This window comes from Macaca thibetana, chromosome 5 (assembly GCF_024542745.1).
Source record: "Macaca thibetana thibetana isolate TM-01 chromosome 5, ASM2454274v1, whole genome shotgun sequence".
NCBI classification, from domain to species: Eukaryota; Metazoa; Chordata; class Mammalia; order Primates; family Cercopithecidae; genus Macaca; species Macaca thibetana.
The window spans coordinates 50,422,792-50,442,527 of NC_065582.1; the positions used below are offsets into that span (position 1 = coordinate 50,422,792).

Sequence of the window (19,736 nt, forward strand, 5' to 3'; positions counted from 1 at the left end):
GCTCAAGCAAGATAGTAGGGCAAACTATTCTGGGGAGTTTTTTGTTTATGCTACGTAAGTGGCCACTTATTTTCATTCATGTTTTCCTTTGACGAATATTAATTCACCACTTAACTGTCTTATCAACTACTTTTCTAGGCACTAGGGATAAATATTTCATAAATGTTATGAAAAACAATTCAGGACTAGAGCTGGATAGAGAACTTGGTAGGGAGTACTTTAATTAGGGCAGCCAAGGAAGGCTTCACCAAAATGGTGAAGTTTAGTTTAGAGCTAAATGAAGTGAGGGGTGGGGCAATAGAAATATCTAGGGGAAGAGAATTGCAGGAAGAGAGAAAAGCCACTAATGCTGGAAACATGGTTTGATTTTACAAAGGGAGATTTGAGGATGGTGGTATTTGAAAGATAGATTTTTGTCTTAGGAGCAGCTTTTCAGGAATGTTTCATTCATATATATATAAAATAGTATATGTATAATAGTATATATATTCTATAATGTAGAATGGGATGAAAACTGACCTGTCAAAATTTTGTCAGGTCAAAAATCAGAGTCCCAGAACCTGAAGAAAAAAATAAATATTTAAAAAGTGGTAGGTATCTGGAGTTTTATTATCACTATTTTTAGGCTTTCTTTGTAACTTTTCCCCTGATTATAAAAGTAATACATTTAATACAATTAGGATTATTCTATTTCTGAAAATGTCACAAAATAGTAAACTATAATGAATATAGTTGCAAAAATCATTTTTCAAAATAATAAATATATAAAATGTAGACATATATTTAAAAATGCAAACTACCAAATATGACTTAAATATATTCTGATAATTTAATAATTTAATATTAAGAGAAGTATTGGGCCTGGTGTGGTGGCTCATACCTGTAACCCCTACTCTTTGGGAGGCCAAGGCAGGATGATCACTTGAGGACAGGAGTTCAAGACCAGCCTAAGCCGCACAGGAGACCCCCACTTCTATATTGGGGAGACTAAGGCAGGTGGATTTCTTGAGCTCAGGACTTCAAGACCAGCCTGGGCACTGTGGCAAAACCCTGTCTCTGCAAAAAAAAAATACAAAACACTAGCCAGGCATGGTGGGATGCACCTGTAGTCCCAGGTACTTGGGAGGCTGAAGTGGGAGGATTGCTTGAGCCTGGGAGGTAGAGGTTGCAGTGAGCCGTAATGGTGCCACTGCACTCCAGCCTGGGTGACAAACCAACAAACAAAAACAATGAAAAAACAAAAAAGCAAAACGAAAAAACTAGCAGTCAAATCTAGCAGTGTATAAACGGTAGAATGCCATAACCAATTTTTTTTAAATCCCATGAAGGTAAGTTTAATGAATCAAGTAATTCACCATATCAACAGAGTGAAAGAGAAAAATTAGGTGATTATATCAGCAGTTACAGAAAACCCATTTGCCAAAATTTAACACCTATTAATTATACAAACTCTCTAAACAAGCAATAAAGGGCAATTTTCTCAGCCTGGTGAAGTGAATCGTGAAAAACCCACAGCCAACATCATACTTAATGGTTGAGAGCAAGGCAAGGATGTCTGTCCTAACCACCTTTATTCAGCATTGCACTGGCAACATTACTACAAGGCAGCAAGAAAAATAAAAGACTCACAGCTTTGAGAAGAAGTAGTAAAACCGTCTTTATTTCTAGATGATATAACTGTGTACCTAGAAATTCCTAAGAAATCGACACAACTATTAGAACTAATAAATTTAGAATAGCCAGAGGATATGAGGTGAGTGTATAAGAATCAATTATTTATATATACTAGCAATATACAATTGGAAACTGAAGCAGTACTATTTAATGGAGCATCAAAAAGCAGCTGGGTTCCCTGGCATGTGCATATAGTCCCAGCTACTCTAAAGGCTGAGGTGGGAGGCTTACTTGAGCCCAGGAGTTCAGGTGCAGCTCAGGCAAGATAGTAAACCCCGTCTTAAAAAAAAAAAATAGGGAAAAGTTTAATGAAATATATAAAAGACCTCTGTACAGTGAACTATAAATACTGTTGAGACATATTAAAGACCTGAATAGACAGATGTACCAAGTTTATGGATTGGAAGACATACTGTGGTTAAGAACAAAGTTGAAGGGCTTACACATCTGATTTAAAGACTTTCTATAAAGCGGCACTAATTGAGGCATTGTGGTATTGGTGTGCCAACAGACGTGTAGATCAATGGAACATTAAATACATATAAAAATGCTCAATGTTATTAACCATCAGGGAAATGTAAATTAAAACCCAAGACGATCCTACTAAACACACAGCACGAGGAAAATTGATGAGAGTAATACCACATGTTGGAAAGGATAAGGAGCAGCTAGACCTCTCATACATTGCTTATAAGAATGTAGGCTGGGCACGGTGGCTCACGCCTGTAATCCCAGCACTTTGGGAAGCCGAGGTGATCACGAGGTATCACGAGGGATCACGAGGTCAGGAGATTGAGACCATCCTGGCTAACGCAGAGAAACCCTGCCTCTACTACAAATAAAAAAATTAGCGGGGCGTGGTGGTGGGCACCTGTAGTCCCAGCAACTCGGGAGGCTGAGGCAGGAGAATGGCGTGAACAGGGAAGATGCAGCTTGCAGTGAGCCGAGATTGCGCCACTGTACTCCAGCCTGGGCGACAGAGCAAGACTTCACCCCCGCCCCCCCAAAAAAGTAAAGTAATATAACCACTTTGGAAAATTATTTGAGTACTTAAAAAATTAAATGTACAATTGCCATATGATCTGGTAATTTGACTCTTAGGTAAATATCGAATGGAATGGAAAGGAAGGGAAGCCAAGACCAGGCATGTTCATAGGAGCATTATAGCCATATGAAGACAGGCAAATGGATAAGCAATTGATATATCTACAATAGAATTTTCAGCAATAAAGGGAAATGAACTATTGATACATGCAGCAATGTGTATAAATATCAGCAGTAAAGAAGTTAGACACAAAAGAGAACTGTTGATTTCAATATAAAATTTGAGAAAAGGCCGATCTATAGGGATAGAAATCTATAGGGATAGATCAGTGGTTGCCTAGGTCTGTGTGTATGTGTGTGTGTGCATGCATATGTGGTGGTGGGGATTGACGGGTAAAGTAGGTATGAGGGAACTTTCTGGGGTGATGGAAATGTTCTATTTCTTGACTGTGATGGTAGTTAAAGAGATGTTTACATTTGTGAAAGTTCATTAGAAAAATAAAAAGATTTTCATCTGGTGAGGCAGATTCTCCAACAAGTTTTATATTTTGCGAATGGATTCCTTTTTAAAGTTGTCAAATTACCCGTTATTGGCTTTATGTTTTTTTGTTTTGTTTTGGTTTGGTTTTTGTACCAATTTTTATTTTTAAATGAAAAAAGTATTTTGATGTTTCTTAGTTATCAGGATCATTGTAAAAAACAATAAACTCAGACATACTGAGAAAATGAAAGTCCATCTTTTGTCTGCTCACCTCTCTCACCAGGTTAATAATTTGAGGTGTATTTTTTTCCAGACTTTTAAATGTATATGTAAAATAAATATATAAGTGGAATCAGATAACAGTACTATTCTATGGCTGATTTTCCTCCTCCTTCCACCCCCACTTGTTTGTATCATGAATATTTTTCCAAGCTAGTATATAGCTCTAACTGCCTTAATTGTTTAATGGATGCTGAATAGTTTCTCATTGTATGGATGTTTGTTAGTATGGGTGTATGTTTTCTATCTCTCTTTTTTTTTTGGCATTATGAACATCTAGCTTAGGAGACTTGTCTTAAAACTGGGTTTGCGTAGCAAGTGCATCATTATTTATTCTAGTGATGTATTTATTTGGAGTGGTTTCTGGGGTTAAACCATGGAGAGGTAGGGGAGATGAGTCCTCCCTAAAGCCTGCCAAATGGTATTTTTCAGTTTTGATAAGATTTTTGAAGGTGATCTTACTCTACCGCAAAAGAGAAAATGTGGAACAAATTTATGTACTTTTAACGTACTCCTGAATTTTATTATCTTTCTATATATTCCTAAAGTACATTGAGAAAAGGGTTACAATACCACCGCTTTCAGTCATTTCATTGTACTTGTCTTTGGAAACTACTGATACCTGGAGAGCAATGACTGAGTGCATATAAAAGCACTTTCTAGGTAAACATTGCAGCATTGCACTTGTCTTGCCTCTTTAAACTAAGAATCTCTCTCCTTAAATGGAAGTTTCTGAGATCACTGTTAGTACTTAGAGTAGGGTTGCCAGATAAAATACAGGATGTCCAGTTAAATTTGAATTTCAGATAAACAACAAATGACTTTTTACTTTAAGTATGTCCCAAATATTGCATGGGACATTCTTACAGTTATTATTCAGTGTTTCTCTGAAATTCAAATTTAACTGTGTTTCCTGTATTTTTTTTTATTTGCACCCTGGCTTGTAGGGAATTAGCTTGTGCCAAGATCCATGGTGACCTGAGCAACGTAATGCTAAGTAAAATAACCTTTTACATGTGTTATTTTTACTATTTTATTTTTAAGCAAAGACTCCTGGTTTCTTCTCTCCTATCCCCTTTTCTCCCATAAAAATAGCTACTCTTCTACACAGTACAAGGCAATAATTATCTGAATAGCTGCATGCAGTGTCCTCTGGTCTCTATCATTTGGCAGAAAAAAGGCTCATGAGGTTACTTGCCTCCATAGATGAGCAAATGTTGAACTTATATATACCTGTTAATATTAAGATTTGTTGACTTTATTATTCTTTGAGTCAAGCTACAAATATCTCTATTTAAATGCCACTTTAGTTTATATGAAGCATGTGTTATTGAGGAGGATATAAAAATTGACTACGATATAACTCTTGCTCTCAAATATCCTAATAGCCAGTCAAGGAGTTGTATCTGTAAATAATTATAATATGGGACAATGAACAGTGGTAATATTACGCAAACAACTTGTTCTATAAATACGTAGGATAGAAAAATTAATTCAGATTGGAGGATTATAGAAGATTCCCTGGCACTTGATGAAAAGCCTTTAGTAGATGAAAAGGATTTGGACAGATGTGAAGGCTACAAAATAACATGAACAAAAGTCATGGAAATGTTCACATTTAGGAATTAGAAGCAATGCCACTAATCAATTTATGTTAAGTAATGTAGGGAAATAAGGTAGAAAGGTGGTATATTAGTTTCCTGGGGTTGCTGTAAAAAAGTACTGGTTGCTTAAACAACAGAAATTTATTGTGTTACAGTTCTGGAGGCCAGAATTTAGGAATCAAGGTGTTGATAGAGTTTTTGTTGTTGTTGTTGTTGTTTCTTTTTTTTTTGAGGGCTACGAGGGAGAATCTCTTTAATGCCTCTCTCCTAGCTTCTGGTAGCCTCAGGCATTCCTTGCCTTGTAGATGATGTTCTCCTTGGGTCTTTCCATCCTTTTCCTTCTCATTTGTGTCTCTCAGAGTCCAAATTTCCCTTTTTTGTAAGGACATAGTCAAATTGGGTTAGGGCTCACCTTAATTATCTTGTCTTAACTTGATCATCTGCAAAGACCTTATTTCCAGTAAGGTCACATTCACAGAAACTAGGGGTTAAAACTTCATCTTTTTGGGGGACACAATTCAGCGCATGACAGGTGGGTTGGGGTTATATTTCAAAGAGTGTTAAAGCCATTGTTTAATATGTCAAAGTTTCCTTTTAGACAAATGGGGAGTCATTAAAGCTTTTTATGCAAAGAAGTAACGCAAACAGTTCTGATTGTGATGTGAAAAGGTGCCCTCTAAAGTTGAGGACAAATAGTAGATTTGAAAACGATTTCTATTGTTAAAATATAATATCAGCTATCACTAATTGAATAACTTACCCTGTGCTGTGTACTTATACTATGCTAAGAACTTTGTGCGTGTAAAGTCATGGGACTTTAAAGGGTAGAAATATTATAATCTCTTTTCTAAATATGAAGAAACCAAGATTTAAAGAACACAGAGTGGGGAAACAGAGAGATGTAGATAATTTGTGCCATTTAGATATGTTAAGCTTGAAGTGTTGGCTGAGTATTCCTGTAATGATGTTAAAGTTGGTAGTTTAAAATTTGGTTTTGGAATTCAGAAGATGAGTCAGAGTAGAGGACAAATACTTAGTCATTATCAGCGTAGAGGTGCTTTTGAAACCATAAGAATGGGTGGGCTTACTTGAGAAGGTAGTATAGAGACACTGAAGATAGAACCTCACTAAGTTGGCTAGACTTGAGTCTGTGGAGATGAAAGAAGAGGCAGAGGACACTCTTGAAAATAGAGTGGTAGGCCAGGTGCGGTGGCTCATGCCTGTAATCCCAGCACTTTGGGAGGCTGAGGAGGGTGGATCACCTGAGGTCGGGAGTTTGAGACTAGCCTGACCAACATGGAGAAACCCTGTCTCTACTGAAAATACAAAATTAGCTGGGCAGGGTGGCACATGCCTGTAATCCCAGCTACTCAGGAGGCTGAAGCTGAGAATCACTTGAAACCGGGAGACGGAGGTTGCGATGAGTCGAGATCGTGCCATTGCACTCCAGCCTGGGTAACAAGAGTGAAACTCCATCTCAAAAAAAAAAAGAAAGTAGAGTGATAGAGAAAGTTGGAAGAATGAATTTTTTAAATGAGGGTGATAATAAATGTATGAGTCTGCGGCGAGGCAACAGAGATTGAAAACTGAAATGGAATTTGGTTGTTATTAACATTTTGAGGCTGGTTGTGGTAGCCCATGCTTGTAATACCAGTGCTTTGGGAGGCTGAGGCGGGCAGATTGCTTGAGTCCAGGAGTTCGAGACCAGCCTGGGCAACATGGTGAAACCCTGTCTCTACCAAAAATAAAAAAATTAGCCGGGCGTGGTGGCACACGCCTGTAGTCCCAGTACTCAGGAGGCTGAGGTGGGAGGATGGTTTGAGCCTGGGAGGCAGAGGTTGCAGTGAGCCATGATTGTGCCACTGCGCTCCAGCCTGGGCGACAGAGCTAGACCCTGTCTCAAAAAGAAAAAGCAAAAAAAATATTTTTAGAGAATAGGCCAGGCGCAGTGGCTCACGCCTGTAATCCCAGCACTTTGAGAGGCCAAGGCGGGTAGATCACAAGGTCAGGAGATCGAGACCATCCTGGCTAACACGGTGAAACCCTGTCTCTACTAAAAAATACAAAAAATTGAGCCAGGAGAATGGTGTAAACCCGGGAGGCGGAGTTTGCAGTGAGCCGACATCGTGCCACTGCACTCCAGCCTGGGTGATACAGCGAGACTCCGTCTCAAAAAAAAAAAAAAAAAAGAGAATAGCTTCAGTGAGGTGGTGGAACATAGATTACAACATATATATAGATGAGTCAAGGAGTTAGACTATTTTTTTTGAGAAATGTATAGAAGTATGTGTCTCAATCGATCAGTTAAAGTTCAGTTAAAGAACTTCTTTAATTGGACTTGTTGCCTTTTAACTTCAATTAAAGATCAGTTAAAAGTTCAGTTAAAATAAATGAGAGTTTAATTTTTTTCTTTTTTTAAAAATTTTTGAGACGTTCTCAGTTGCTGGGCTGGAGTGCAAAGGCATGATCATGGCTTACTGCAGTCTCAACCGCCTGGGTTCAAGCAATCCTCTTGCCTCAGCCTCCCAAGTAGCTAGGACTATGAGCAAGAGCCACAACGCCCGGCTGTTAATTTATTTTTTATTTTTTGTAGAGACAGAGTCTCCCTATGTTGCCCAGGCTGGTCTTGAACTCTTGGGCTCAAGCAGTCCTCCTGCCTTGGCTCCCAAAGTTTTGGGATTACAGGTGTGAGCCACTGAACCCAGCCTGAATTTTTTTTTTTTTTGGAGACTGAGTCTCATTCTGTCAGCCAGGCTGGAATGCAGGGGCATGATCCTGTCTCACTGCAACCTCTGCCTTCCGGGTTCAAGCAATTATCATGCCTCAGCCTCCTCAGTAGCTGGGATTACAGGCACATGCAACTATGCCTGGCTGATTTTTGTATTTTTAGTAGAGACGGGGTTTTACCGTGTTGGCCAGGCTGGTCTCGAACACCTGATCTCAGGTGACCTGCCCACCTCGGCCTCCCAAAGTGTTGGGATTACAGGCGTGAGCCCTGAATTTTTTAATGCAAAATGATTTTAGCTTTTTTATGGTCAAAGAGAAGGAACCATTGAAATATTAAAACCCGGCTGGGTGCTTTTTCCAGAGGTGCTGTTGTTTGGACTTAAGTATTATAATTTCTTTACTTCTCTTTATAGTTTTGCCACCTATGAAAATAGCCCTAAACAATATTTTATTTTGAAAAAATAGTTTACCAAGCTAATTGAATTAGGAAAGGACAATATTATCATAAATAGATGAAGGCTTCCAGGAGAAGATAGCTGAATAGTCTAGTGTCAGGTTCACTGAGTGTCATGAGCTTGTCTTCAGGTAATCAGTGAGCAATGCCATGAGTTTTTAGAAATGTAAGGCACATCCTGCTCTGGTATCTGGCAGTGCTACAGTATGGTATGGACTGGGTATTGCATATTTGTTCAGCAGGTGTATGGTCACATGAAGAGTGCTGTTTTGTATCTTTTATTTCTAAGCCCATGGTAATCTTCCTCCAGCACGTTGTAGATCAAAGCAGAACACATCTGCGGGGTGAAATGTGTTCTTAGCTGATCCAGGCAGCAGGGCAGGTGGAGTGAGTAGGTACATCAAGGCAAGCCAGATATCAATAAAAATCTAGAACGGACATCTGGGCATTCTGTCCTTAAGAACAATGTCAATGGTTATCTTAGTGATGACAGATTCATCATGCTGTCTCAGGAGTCACGCTGCTACATTCTGGACTGGTTGCCCTTTAAATCTTGTGCATAGCTAGCATCCTGGAATCTCTCTTCACAGTCTTCCTGAAGATTCCCATTGTTTATCTCCTATGTTGATCTCTTGTATCCTGTATTTGCAATAGTTATCTTTTTAAAAAAATTCACTCTCTTATTGATGGGATACATTTTCCAGTATCTTGTTGAGAAAGGATGCATGAAAGGTAAATGTTTGAGATCTTTCATGTCTGAGAAGATATCTTTATTCTGCTTCTATAAGATGATTTGACTGGGTGAAGAATCCTAGATTGGAAATAATTTTTCTTCATAATTTTGAAGAAATTGTTCAACTGTCATCTTCCTTCTAGTATGACTGTTGAGAAAACTGAAGTCGATGTCCTGATTCTCTATAGTAATCTGTATTTTTTTTTCTAGAAGCTTGTAGAATCTTTTCTGTTCCCAATATGAGGATGTTTCACAGTGATATGCCTCAGTGTATGTGTTCCTTAATTTTTTTGCACTAGACACTTTGGTGGGTCCTTTCAAATGGGTAGCTTATATCCTTCAGTCTTAGAAAATTTTATTGATTTACTTCTTTCTTGTTGATTTCTTTCCAAACCTTTTTTTTCCCCTTTTTATTTCTTGTTTTTTCCTTATGATTTATTTTTTTGGAACTCTGTTACTCAGATAGTGGACCTCCTGGAATGGTTGGTCATCTAATATTGCTATCTTTTCTCTCATGTTTTCTATTGCTTTATCTTTTTTTCTCTGGTGCCTGGAGATTGCCTTAATTTTATCTTCCAATCCTTTATTCATTTCAGCTATTGTATCTTTAATTTCCAAGAATTCTTTGACTTGTATTTTAAAATGTTCTTTACTGAATTGTGATCTGTTCTTACTTTATAGTATCTTCTCTCTGTGTGGAATATGAGTATGTATATGTACATTCTGTGTTAGAGGCTTTTCCTTGGATGCTCAGTAATATTTGGCTGTTTGCTCATGATTAAAAGTGATGGATTAAAAAGCTAGTTGGAAACTCCATTTTGGGTAGAGTATGATGCTAGCAGCTGTGCCTATTATGCCTCAAAGATGCTGCTGTTGTTCCCTCTCTGGAAAGTAGCCCATCTCCTGCCGAGGTGGAGGAGGTCTGGTTGCTTAGCATCACGAAGGAGAGAGAAGGTCGAGGAATCAAAGTGCGTGTAATTGGTGTTGCTTTCTGTAGATTCTCCACTGTACAGTGTGTTGTTTCTCAGATTTTTTTTTTTTTTTTCCTGCCAGACTGATTTGGCTTTGCTGGGTCTGCTAACCTACTCAATACTCATCCAGACACTTTCAGTCTTACAAGATTTTGTTGTTCTTATCTCTTCTTGTTTGTTGCTCTCACCTCTTGTCCTTGTGGGTTTAGGTATAAAATAGTCTTTTACTGTTGTTTTAGTCGGCTTTCATGATTAAGTGAAATTATATGCATGTTTTTAATCTGTCAACTTAATCCTAAAGCACAGATTATTTAAAATGTTTAATTCTATGTCTTACCTCTTGAAACTTGAAAGGATTATTAAAGTTAGCCCTTTTCATCTCTTGTTTTGGTTTTTACATTCATATTTATAATATTTGAAACTCATTATGTGGACTGCTCGAGACTGTATTAGTTCAAGGATTTATAAGTGAATCCAGAATTTGTAAATACAAAGGTTGATTGTTTTTTAAATTTGCTCTTATAGGAAAGTGAAAAGGTTTCTGAATATCCAGCAGTGATTGTGGAGCCAGTTCCAAGTGCCAGATTAGAGCAGGGCTATGCAGCCCAGGTTCTGGTTTATGATGATGAGACTTATATGATGCAAGATGTGGCAGAAGAACAAGAAGTTGAGACCGAGAATGTGGAAACAGGTAGACATCTCATAAAATGTTCATTATTTATAACTTTCTCATTTTGTAAGCTTCAACAATAATATTGCCAGATGAAAAATATACTGAAAAACCTTTTTAATGCTATTTAGTATAGCTTGGAAACCAGTGAAACATCTATGTTTGAGGGAATGTGTATAGATATAAAAGTTGTACAGTATAATTCTGTGAGGTGTAGCAGTCTTATATCATGGACCCTATGCACAAAATTATAGCTTCACATAATGATAAAGTTATTTTATTATTTTTTTTCTGAGACTATAAATACTAGCTGTTATTTATACAAGTCAATAGGCTAGTATTATGAGGACAACTTTTTAAATTAAAAAAATAAATATGGTATTTTATTCTCTAATTGATTATAAGTTTCTTTGAGTTAATATTGATGGAGAAATATGATTTCTTTTCATTAATATCAGCATCTTTGTAGTGTTCTATCAGTTTCCTCTTTCCTTTTTGTCTTCTTAGAGATCTTAGTATTTCAGTCTATTTCTGGTGCGATAGCTTATGTTTAACTGGAGATTAGTATCTATAATTCTTGGAGGAATCTTTTAGTTTTTGCCACTGATTATGAAGAAAATAGAGTATTTTATCAGAAGGACCGTAGTCACTCTTGTATAATAATAAACCTGCAAATGTATCCTTAGCTGTTAATGGAGAAAAAGAATCATTATACTTGTTGTTTAATCCTAGTAAAAATTCTTTACTATTTAGATACATTTTTATAAATGTAGGAAACTTTCATGATTAAAATTTTGAGTATGTGATGTATTTCTGCTTATGAGGTCCAGTGGTACCCCTTAGGGCTACTAGCCTCTTCCAGCTTAAAACTGTTCTGCCTCTAATTGTAGTTTTTGTGGAGCTAAGGGATTGAAAGTTACCTTGCTTTTCAGAGCACTGATGATTGCAGTGCCAGCAAACAAACCCCAGGTGTAGTGGAAACTTCATTTATCAAAATAGGTAGCCAAGCTGGGTGTGGTGATGTGCACCTGTACTCCCAGCTACTTGGAGACTGAGGCAGGTGGCTCACTCAAGGTCAGGAGCTCAAGTTCAGCCTGGGCAACATAGCAAGACCCCATTTCTAAACAAATAAAAGACCAGGCATCCAAGCACTTCATATGGGCTTCGTGACTGTAGTCTGGAGTGGTATCTGATTTACAGTACATAATACCTATCTTTTTATGAGAATTTGGAGAATTTTCCAGTCTGAAGCTAGAAGTATAGTGGCAGAGATGAATTTTCTTCTTGAGGAAAAGGATAGGTAGAACAGTTAAAAGTATTTTGTAGGATGATGTTTTGGATTATATATTGTAACTGATTTTATTACAATAGCATAACTAAACAGAACACTAATAGCAGAAGAAAAAAAGTATGGTAGCTTAAGTTAAATGGAAAAAAAAGTAGAACCTGTTTGAAATTTCTGGATGATGTTTTGGTCAAAAAATAAGGAAAACTATGATTTTGGTAGCAAATTGGAAACTTTAAAAAAGATCAAAACTATAGCACCAAATTTGCGTAAGTTAGTAAATTAGGATGTTTATCATATTAAAATACCAAAGCAGATTGGCTGAATCTTATTATTGGTATAATTGACTGTAAATGTTTTATTAATTTAGATTAATTCAGGTAAAACCAATTCAGAATAGGAAGCGAATGTAATCTACTTAAGGGATTTTATTTTCTCAGTCTTCTTAAGCTCTCAGGGTAATGATGTCATTGGCTGGGCAGAGATAATAGTGATTATGAAAAGGAGGATATAGGAAGTCTAGATAAAATAACAGTTACTTTTGTGATATGTTTTTTTTTGTAAGTGGTTTTTGAATATTTGATAATAATTTTAAAATTTACTTCAACACAAAAAGAAAATGTAAGCAGATTACTGATATCATTCTAAAATGGTATAAAAGCACCTCAGAAGTTCATTGTGCATGTTCCATCCTGGCTCATGGATTTTTTTTTTTTTTTTTTTTTTTGAGACGTGGTCTTGCTCTGTCGCCAGGCTGGAGTGCAGTGGCGCAATCTCGGCTCACTTTAACCCCCACCTGCCGGGTTCAAATGGTTCTCCTGCCTCAGCCTCCCCAGTAGCTGAGACTACAGGCACACGCCATGATGCCCAGCTAATTTTTGTATTTTTTAGTAGAGATGGAGTTTCACCATGTTGGCCAGGATGGTCTCGATCTCTTGACTTCGTGATCTGCCCGCCTCGGCCTCTCAAAGTGCTGGGATTATAGGCACAAGCCACTGTGCCCAGCCTGGCTCATGAATTTTAATGTAATTTTATAAAGATTGTTAATATTCATAGATTAGTTTTCAAATCAACTAATCTGAACTTAACATTCTTTCTATTAAGAAATCAGGCTGAGGGCCGGGCGCGGTGGCTCAAGCCTGTAGTCCCAGCACTTTGGGAGGCCGAGACGGGCGGATCACGAGGTCAGGAGATCGAGACCATCCTGGCTAACACGGTGAAACCCCATCTCTACTAAAAAATACAAAAAAACTAGCCGGGCGAAGTGGCGGGCGCCTGTGGTCCCAGCTACTCGGGAGGCTGAGGCAGGAGAATGGCGTAAACCCAGGAGGTGGAGCTTGCAGTGAGCTGAGATCCGGCCACTGCACTCCAGCCTGGGCGACAGAGCCAGACTCAGTCTCAAAAAAAAAAAAAAGAAATCAGGCTGAGCGTGGTGGCTCACGCCTGTAATCTCACCACTTTGGGAGGCTGAGGCGGGTGGATCACGAAGTCAGGAGATCGAGACCATCCTGCTAACATGGCGAAACCCCATCTCCACTAAAAATACAAAAAATTAGCTGGGCGTGGTGGCATGTGCCTGTAGTCCCAGATACTTCGGAGGCTAAGGCAGGAGACTCGCTTGAACCCAGAAGGTGGAGGTTGCGGTAAACCAAGATAGTGCCACTGCACTCCAGCCTGGGTGACACAGTGAGACTCTATCTCAAAAAACAAACAAACAAGAAAACTAAAAAAAGAATCAAATGCATTTTTAAATGAGTTAAAATCTGATAAAGTTTTCATTCTTCTGACATCTAGGGCGTATACAAATCAATAAAGGTTGGTATGCATATTTCCTTTTAGGTAGTGAATTAGGATTAGGTTCATTTCTTATAAAATTGAAACTCAGATTACAGATACATGTAGGTTTTAAAGAAGAAGCTGACTGGGAAGAAAAGGAATACTTATAAGATGGCAGATTTGATTTGGCGAATTGGGGGAATTGAGATCTCTATAGAATACTTCCCTGTGTATGTCTAGGAAAACTTCATGGAATGCTCCTATATTATAATTTAGATTATGTCAGTGTAAAAAATGTTATAATTATATTTATTGGCTTGTTCTGACAGTTCTCTGCATGTTCTCATTGAAGTGTTTTTTCCCTTTTATTCCTAAATACCCATATGTATGTGTCCATATCATAAACAGTGTTCTATTGTCATTTGGGTTGGAGTACTAAAATCATATTATGATTTTCATGTAGCCATCTTTATTATTTTGTATATAAAAGAATTTCTCATTTTGTTAGTAGTGATTATGGGCTGTTTCTCCTTTTTGTAGACTAACAGTCTACATTTCCCTCATAGAGCTTATGTGTAACACTAATGTTCTCTTAAATTGTATAGGAGAGGCCAGGCGCTGTGGCTCACGCCTATAATCCCAGCACTTTGGGAGGCCGAGGTGGGCAGATCATGAGGTCAGGAGATCGAGACCATCCTGGCTAACATGGTGAAACCCCGTCTCTACTAAAAATACAAAAAATTAGCCGGGCGTGGTGGTAGTCCCAGCTACTTGGGAGGCTGAGGCAGGAGAATGGTGTGAACCTGGGAGGCGGAGCTTGCACTGAGCCGAGATCGCGCCACTGCACTCCAGCCTGGGCGACAGAGCGAGACTCCGTCTCAAAAAAAAAAAAAAAAAAATTGTATAGGAGAAACCAAATATATTTTGAAACTTTAAAAATAGGCATATTCCTCTAAACATATAGTAAATTGATTGTGATAACAATTGCAGATTAGTAATGATAAAGAGACTTTGAAGAAGAGTGATGAAATATAAGTGAAGGATGGTCTTGATTCTGGCAGGTATAAAATATATTCCCCAGTGGCTGCAGACTCCATCAGTTCTAGGGGCCTGCTGGATAGATTGGTATGGTGAATAAGGGGAGGGAAGGAGTTTTTTGGATTCCCTGCAGGAGTTTGTAAGTGTTGATAGAAATCAGTTGATAGAAATCTTCTAAGAACGGACTAGGCTGGGCATGGTGGCTCATGCCTGTAATCCCAGCACTTTCGGAGGCTGAGGCGGGTGAATCACGAGGTCAGGAGTTCAAGACCAGCCTTATCAACATGGTAAAACCCTATCTCTACTACAAATACAAAAAATTAGCTGGGCGTGGTGGCACACGCCTGTAATCCCAGGCACTCAGGAGGCTGAGGCAGGAGAATTGCTTGAACCCGGGAGACAGAGGCAGTGAGATGAGATCGCACCACTGCATTACAGTGCACACAGCGAGACTCCATCTCAAAAAAAAAAAAAAAAGACTGGACTAAGGTGACTGAGCTGTTTAGGATTTACCCCTTCATTTTTCACCTTAACAAATACTTGTTACTCTATTTATCCCCTTAACTTTCCAGTTTAGTTTGTGAGAGCAGGTTATGTCTGCATTTGTTATGTGCAAGGTGCTGTTTTCAGCATGTTTCTTTTCAGGGGTGATTTAGTTGTGGAGATAAAAATCTATGTTATATTTAAAATACAAAACAGTCAAGAGTCAAATGAGCGTTGTTTACAAATTCAAAGGAATTTTCAGAAGAGGAAAGTTCAATTTACAGGATTAGGGAATTTTTTTAGAGAAAGTAAAGGACACATGATAGGATTTAGGTGGACAAATAGGAGGTAGGTGAAATGCACTGTAAACTGAGGGAAATATAATTAATAAATGAGTAGACTATTGAAATTAAATGCTTGTTCAGAAGATCTTGAGTAAATAAGACATTGGCACGAGATTTCATTAAGAGCTATGACTAGATCGTGAATTAAATCTCAACAGTAATTAGGCATATAAGGAAGCAGAAAGACTTGGAAGGTTTTAAGTAGGAAATACCAGGGGGCCAGTACTTTGGGAGGCAGAGGCAGAGGTGGGAGGATCTCTTCAGGCCAGGAATTCAAGACGAGCCTGGACAACACAGTGAGACTCCATCTCTTAAAAAAAAGTTTAAAAAGTGGCCAGGTATGGTGGCGTGCACCTGTAGTCCTGGCTACTTGAGAGACTGAGGCCAGAGAATCCTTTGAGATTAGGTGTTTGAGGTTACAGTGAGCTATGATCGTAGTACCACTGTGCTCCAGCCTGAGTGGCAGAGTGAGCCATGTCTCTAAAAAGAAAGTACCATGCAATTTTAGTATTTCAGTTGGATATAGGATTAATTGTAGGGGGAAAGATGAGACAGGAAGACTAGCTGTTGTAGTATGAGTTGAAGGATGACTTGAGAAATATTAAAACGAGGTAGTAGCAACAGGAACAGAAAGGGCTTGTATAAACTATACTACTATATATGATCTTACATGACATATAAGGGGGAGAGGCACAGTTAGGTAAAATATTCTGCTTTTTGACCCTTGGTGATGGTGATAATAGCACATATGATTTGAGGAAGGCAAGATTGTTTGGTGAAGCAGATAAGTTTGGTAATAGTCATGATGATTTTGAGTTGAAGCAGAACATTTAAGGATGAATATTTAGGTATTTAAAGATGCACAAATGTGGTCGAGTGCAGTGGCTCATGCCTGTAATCCCAGCACTTTGGGAGGCCAAAGCAGGCGGATCACTTAAAGTCAGAAGTTCAAGAGCAGCCTGGCCAACATGGTGAAACCCCATCTCTACTAAAAATACAAAAATTAGCTGGGCGTGGTGGTACACACCTGTAATCCCAGCTACTCAGGAGGCTGAGGCAAGAGAATTGCTTGTTGCAGTGAGCTGAGATCATGTCACTGCACTCGAGCCTGGGCGATAGAAACTCCATCTCAAAAACAATCAAACAAAAAAGACGCATAAATGTGTAGTCAAAGTCCCATCACAAAAGAGATGGCATGCTCAAATTAGGATAATTTAAGGAATGTTTTAATAAAGGACTAGTTACAAACAGGCAAATATAAGGTAACCATAAGAGACAGTGCAGTACTGCAGACCAAGCAATAACTGCTGTTTCTGTCCTTTGGCTCATGGGCCAAGGGGAAGGAAGGGTTACCAGAATCCTGAAGAATAGGGCCCTGAACAGGGAGTCACCTTGGGAGATTCTGGAACCTTTGATCAAAGGACACAGCTAGCTGGAGGGCAATGCCTCTTCCAAATAATATCCTGCTAAGGTGCTCCATTGACTAAACCCAGTCTGAAGCCATGAGAGTCCCGCTGATGAAGTCAGTCTCCAGGGACAGAGAGCAAGGTGAAGAAGGGTGGAGAATAAATCTGGAGGAGCAAATGGAAGATATCTAGTACAACTGAAGCTTAGTAAAGAAAGGTCAGGGAGAAACTGATTTGGGAATCATCTTCATTTAAAGCTGCGGAAATAAATTAAATTTCCAAGAGGAAACGTATTTCAGAGATTTTTCCCAAGGAAGAAGATGTGTAAATTCTATGTTTGTCTCTCTGTGATAGAGAACAAAGGACGTAGAATTAAGGAATTAACCTTAGAGAATGTTTGCATTTTAAAGAGTGCAGAAGAATCAGAGTAGTCAAATATGATAGAAAATCCTGGCCGGGCGCGGTGGTTCACGCCTGCAATCCCAGCACTTTGGGAGGCCGAGACGGGCGGATCACGAGGTCAGGAGATCGAGACCATCCTGGCTAACATGGTGAAACCCCGTCTCTACTAAAAAACACAAAAAACTAGCCGGGCGAGGTGGCGGGCGCCTGTAGTCCCCGCTACTCGGGAGGCTGAGGCAGGAGAATGGCGTGAACCCGGGAGGCGGAGCTTGCAGTGAGCTAAGATCCGACCACTGCACTCCAGCCTGGGCGACAGAGCGAGACTCCGTCTCAAAAAAAAAAAAAGAAAATCCTGGGTGGACTATTTCTGAGTTTGTTTGTTTTTTCCCTGTAAGTGGCTCTCTTTAGTAGGAAAGGGAAGAGTATTGACTTGGGTTAGTTAGTTCTGATTTAAAATTTCCCCTTATCACTTACTTGGCAGTATTTAACCTTTTCAGAGTGTTTCACTGTCAGAAAATAGGAATTCAGGGTTGTGAAGATTACATAAAATAAATACATAAAGCACAGTGCTTGTAACAGAGTTTCTTTAATTTCATTAGCACCTTCCCTGTGACTTCAAGTATGGACAGGACTTTTATACATTAGAATGGAATATTGGTTTAACTTTGTTTATGTCTCTTGTGTTTTTCTCCTTCCTTTTGCTTCCACTTTAAAAAAAAACAAAAACAAATGTTTTATACCTTCAGTTTATACTTTTTCCTTGTCATTCCTTCCTTGATTATTGTGCTCTGGCATCTCCATTTATCATTCTACTGAAGCTCTTTATCAGATTTCAGTGACCACTCTTCTGTCAAATTCAGTGACCCATAGAATCATCCAGAAGTAATCCTTCATAATCTTGCCTTCTTATCTGCTGAAACATTGTATTCTCCTAGTTTTCTTACTGACCTTTGCATGGATTGTATTATTTATGCTTCAGAGTGTTTGCTCAAAGACAGTTTCCTTCTATCTATAATGTGCTCAGGTAGGTATTAGCCATCCTTTAAGGCCCAACTACATGAAGATTTCCACAATGATTGTGGTCTACATTAAACATTCCCTTACCTGATCTGTTATACCATCTGGATTTAGGTACTTTCTTGTATTCTTTTATTATTTTTATCTATTATTGCTTATATTATTTTTGTTGTATATACTATACTCCTGTTGTTTTCCCAGTGAGTGTGTAAGCACCTTGAAGACGGAGACCATACTTTTTTCTTTTGTTGAATATACTGTTGAACATATAATAACTAGCTGGAAAATACAAATGGAAACAGATTGAGTTCTGAGTTAGTATTGTAGTATAATCAAGAACCATCTATGTAAAGTCAGACTTAAATTTCATTTTAAAAATCACAGTTGGTGTTCATCATTCTTGCTTATATCTAATAATTTGGATTTTTTTTTTTTTTTTTGAGGTGGAGTCTCACTGTGTCACCCAGGCTGGAGTGCAGTGGTGTGATCTCGGCTCACTGTAACCTCTGCCCCCTGGGTTCAAGCAATTCTCCTGCCTCAGCCTCCCAAGTGGCTGGGACTACAGGTGTGTGCCACTATGCCCAGATAATTTTTTTATTTTTAGTAGAGACGGGGTTTTACCATGTTGGTTGGCCAGGATGGTCTTGATCTCTTGACCTTGTGATCCGCCCGCCTCGGCCTCCCAAAGTGCTGGGATTACAGCCACCGCGCCCGGCCTTTGAATTTTTTTTTTTTTTTTTTTTGAGACAGAGTCTCGCTCTCTCACCCAAGCTGGAGTGCAGTGGCGCGATCTCTGCTCACTGCAACCTCTTCCTCTTGGGTTCAAGCAATTCTCATGCCTCAGTCTCCTCAGTTGCTGGAATTACAGGCACTCGCCACCATGTCTGGCTAATTTTTGTATTTTTGGTAGAGATGGGGTTTCTCCTTGTTGTACAGGCTGATCTCGAACTCCTGACCTCATGCGATCTGCCCGCTTCAGCCTCCCAAAGTGCTGGGATTACAGGCCTGATTTTTTTCTTAAAAGCAATACATGCTAAATGGAAAAAATTGGAAAGTATTGCAAAGAATAAACAAACTGACAATCATCACCCCTAATCTTACCAACAAGGAGACCATGATTGTTGCTTTTTTAAAAAACATTTCATTTTAGTCTTTTTTTAAAATATGCATTTTAATCATAATTAATATTATATAATACAAGCTTCCTGCTTCTGTCTTCTGACCACTTGGGGCAGGACTTTGCTCCTTAACCACGTATCAAGACATTAACGTTTAGTCTTATTAGTTAATTATCAAGAAACCTTAAACCATTTTTAGTGATCAACAAAATTGTGTTTACACATTAGTT

At 38.7% G+C, this 19,736-nt stretch overlaps 1 protein-coding gene across 11 annotated transcripts in view; it reads left to right on the plus strand.

The window, feature by feature from the left end:
- Positions 1 to 19,736, plus strand: part of ELF2 (E74 like ETS transcription factor 2) — a 134,356-nt gene that overhangs the window by 51,646 nt on the left and 62,974 nt on the right. For 10 of the 11 annotated variants that reach the window (XR_007725659.1, XM_050790221.1, XM_050790223.1 and 7 more), the window contains one exon: positions 10,493 to 10,658. Coding sequence is in view for 9 of the 11 variants with exons in the window: in XM_050790221.1 (XP_050646178.1) it covers positions 10,493 to 10,658 (166 nt within the window). In the remaining 2 variants the exon portion in view is untranslated. Of the gene's footprint in view, positions 1 to 10,492; positions 10,659 to 19,736 lie in introns of those variants that run through there. The other variant, XM_050790235.1, reaches the window with a different exon arrangement.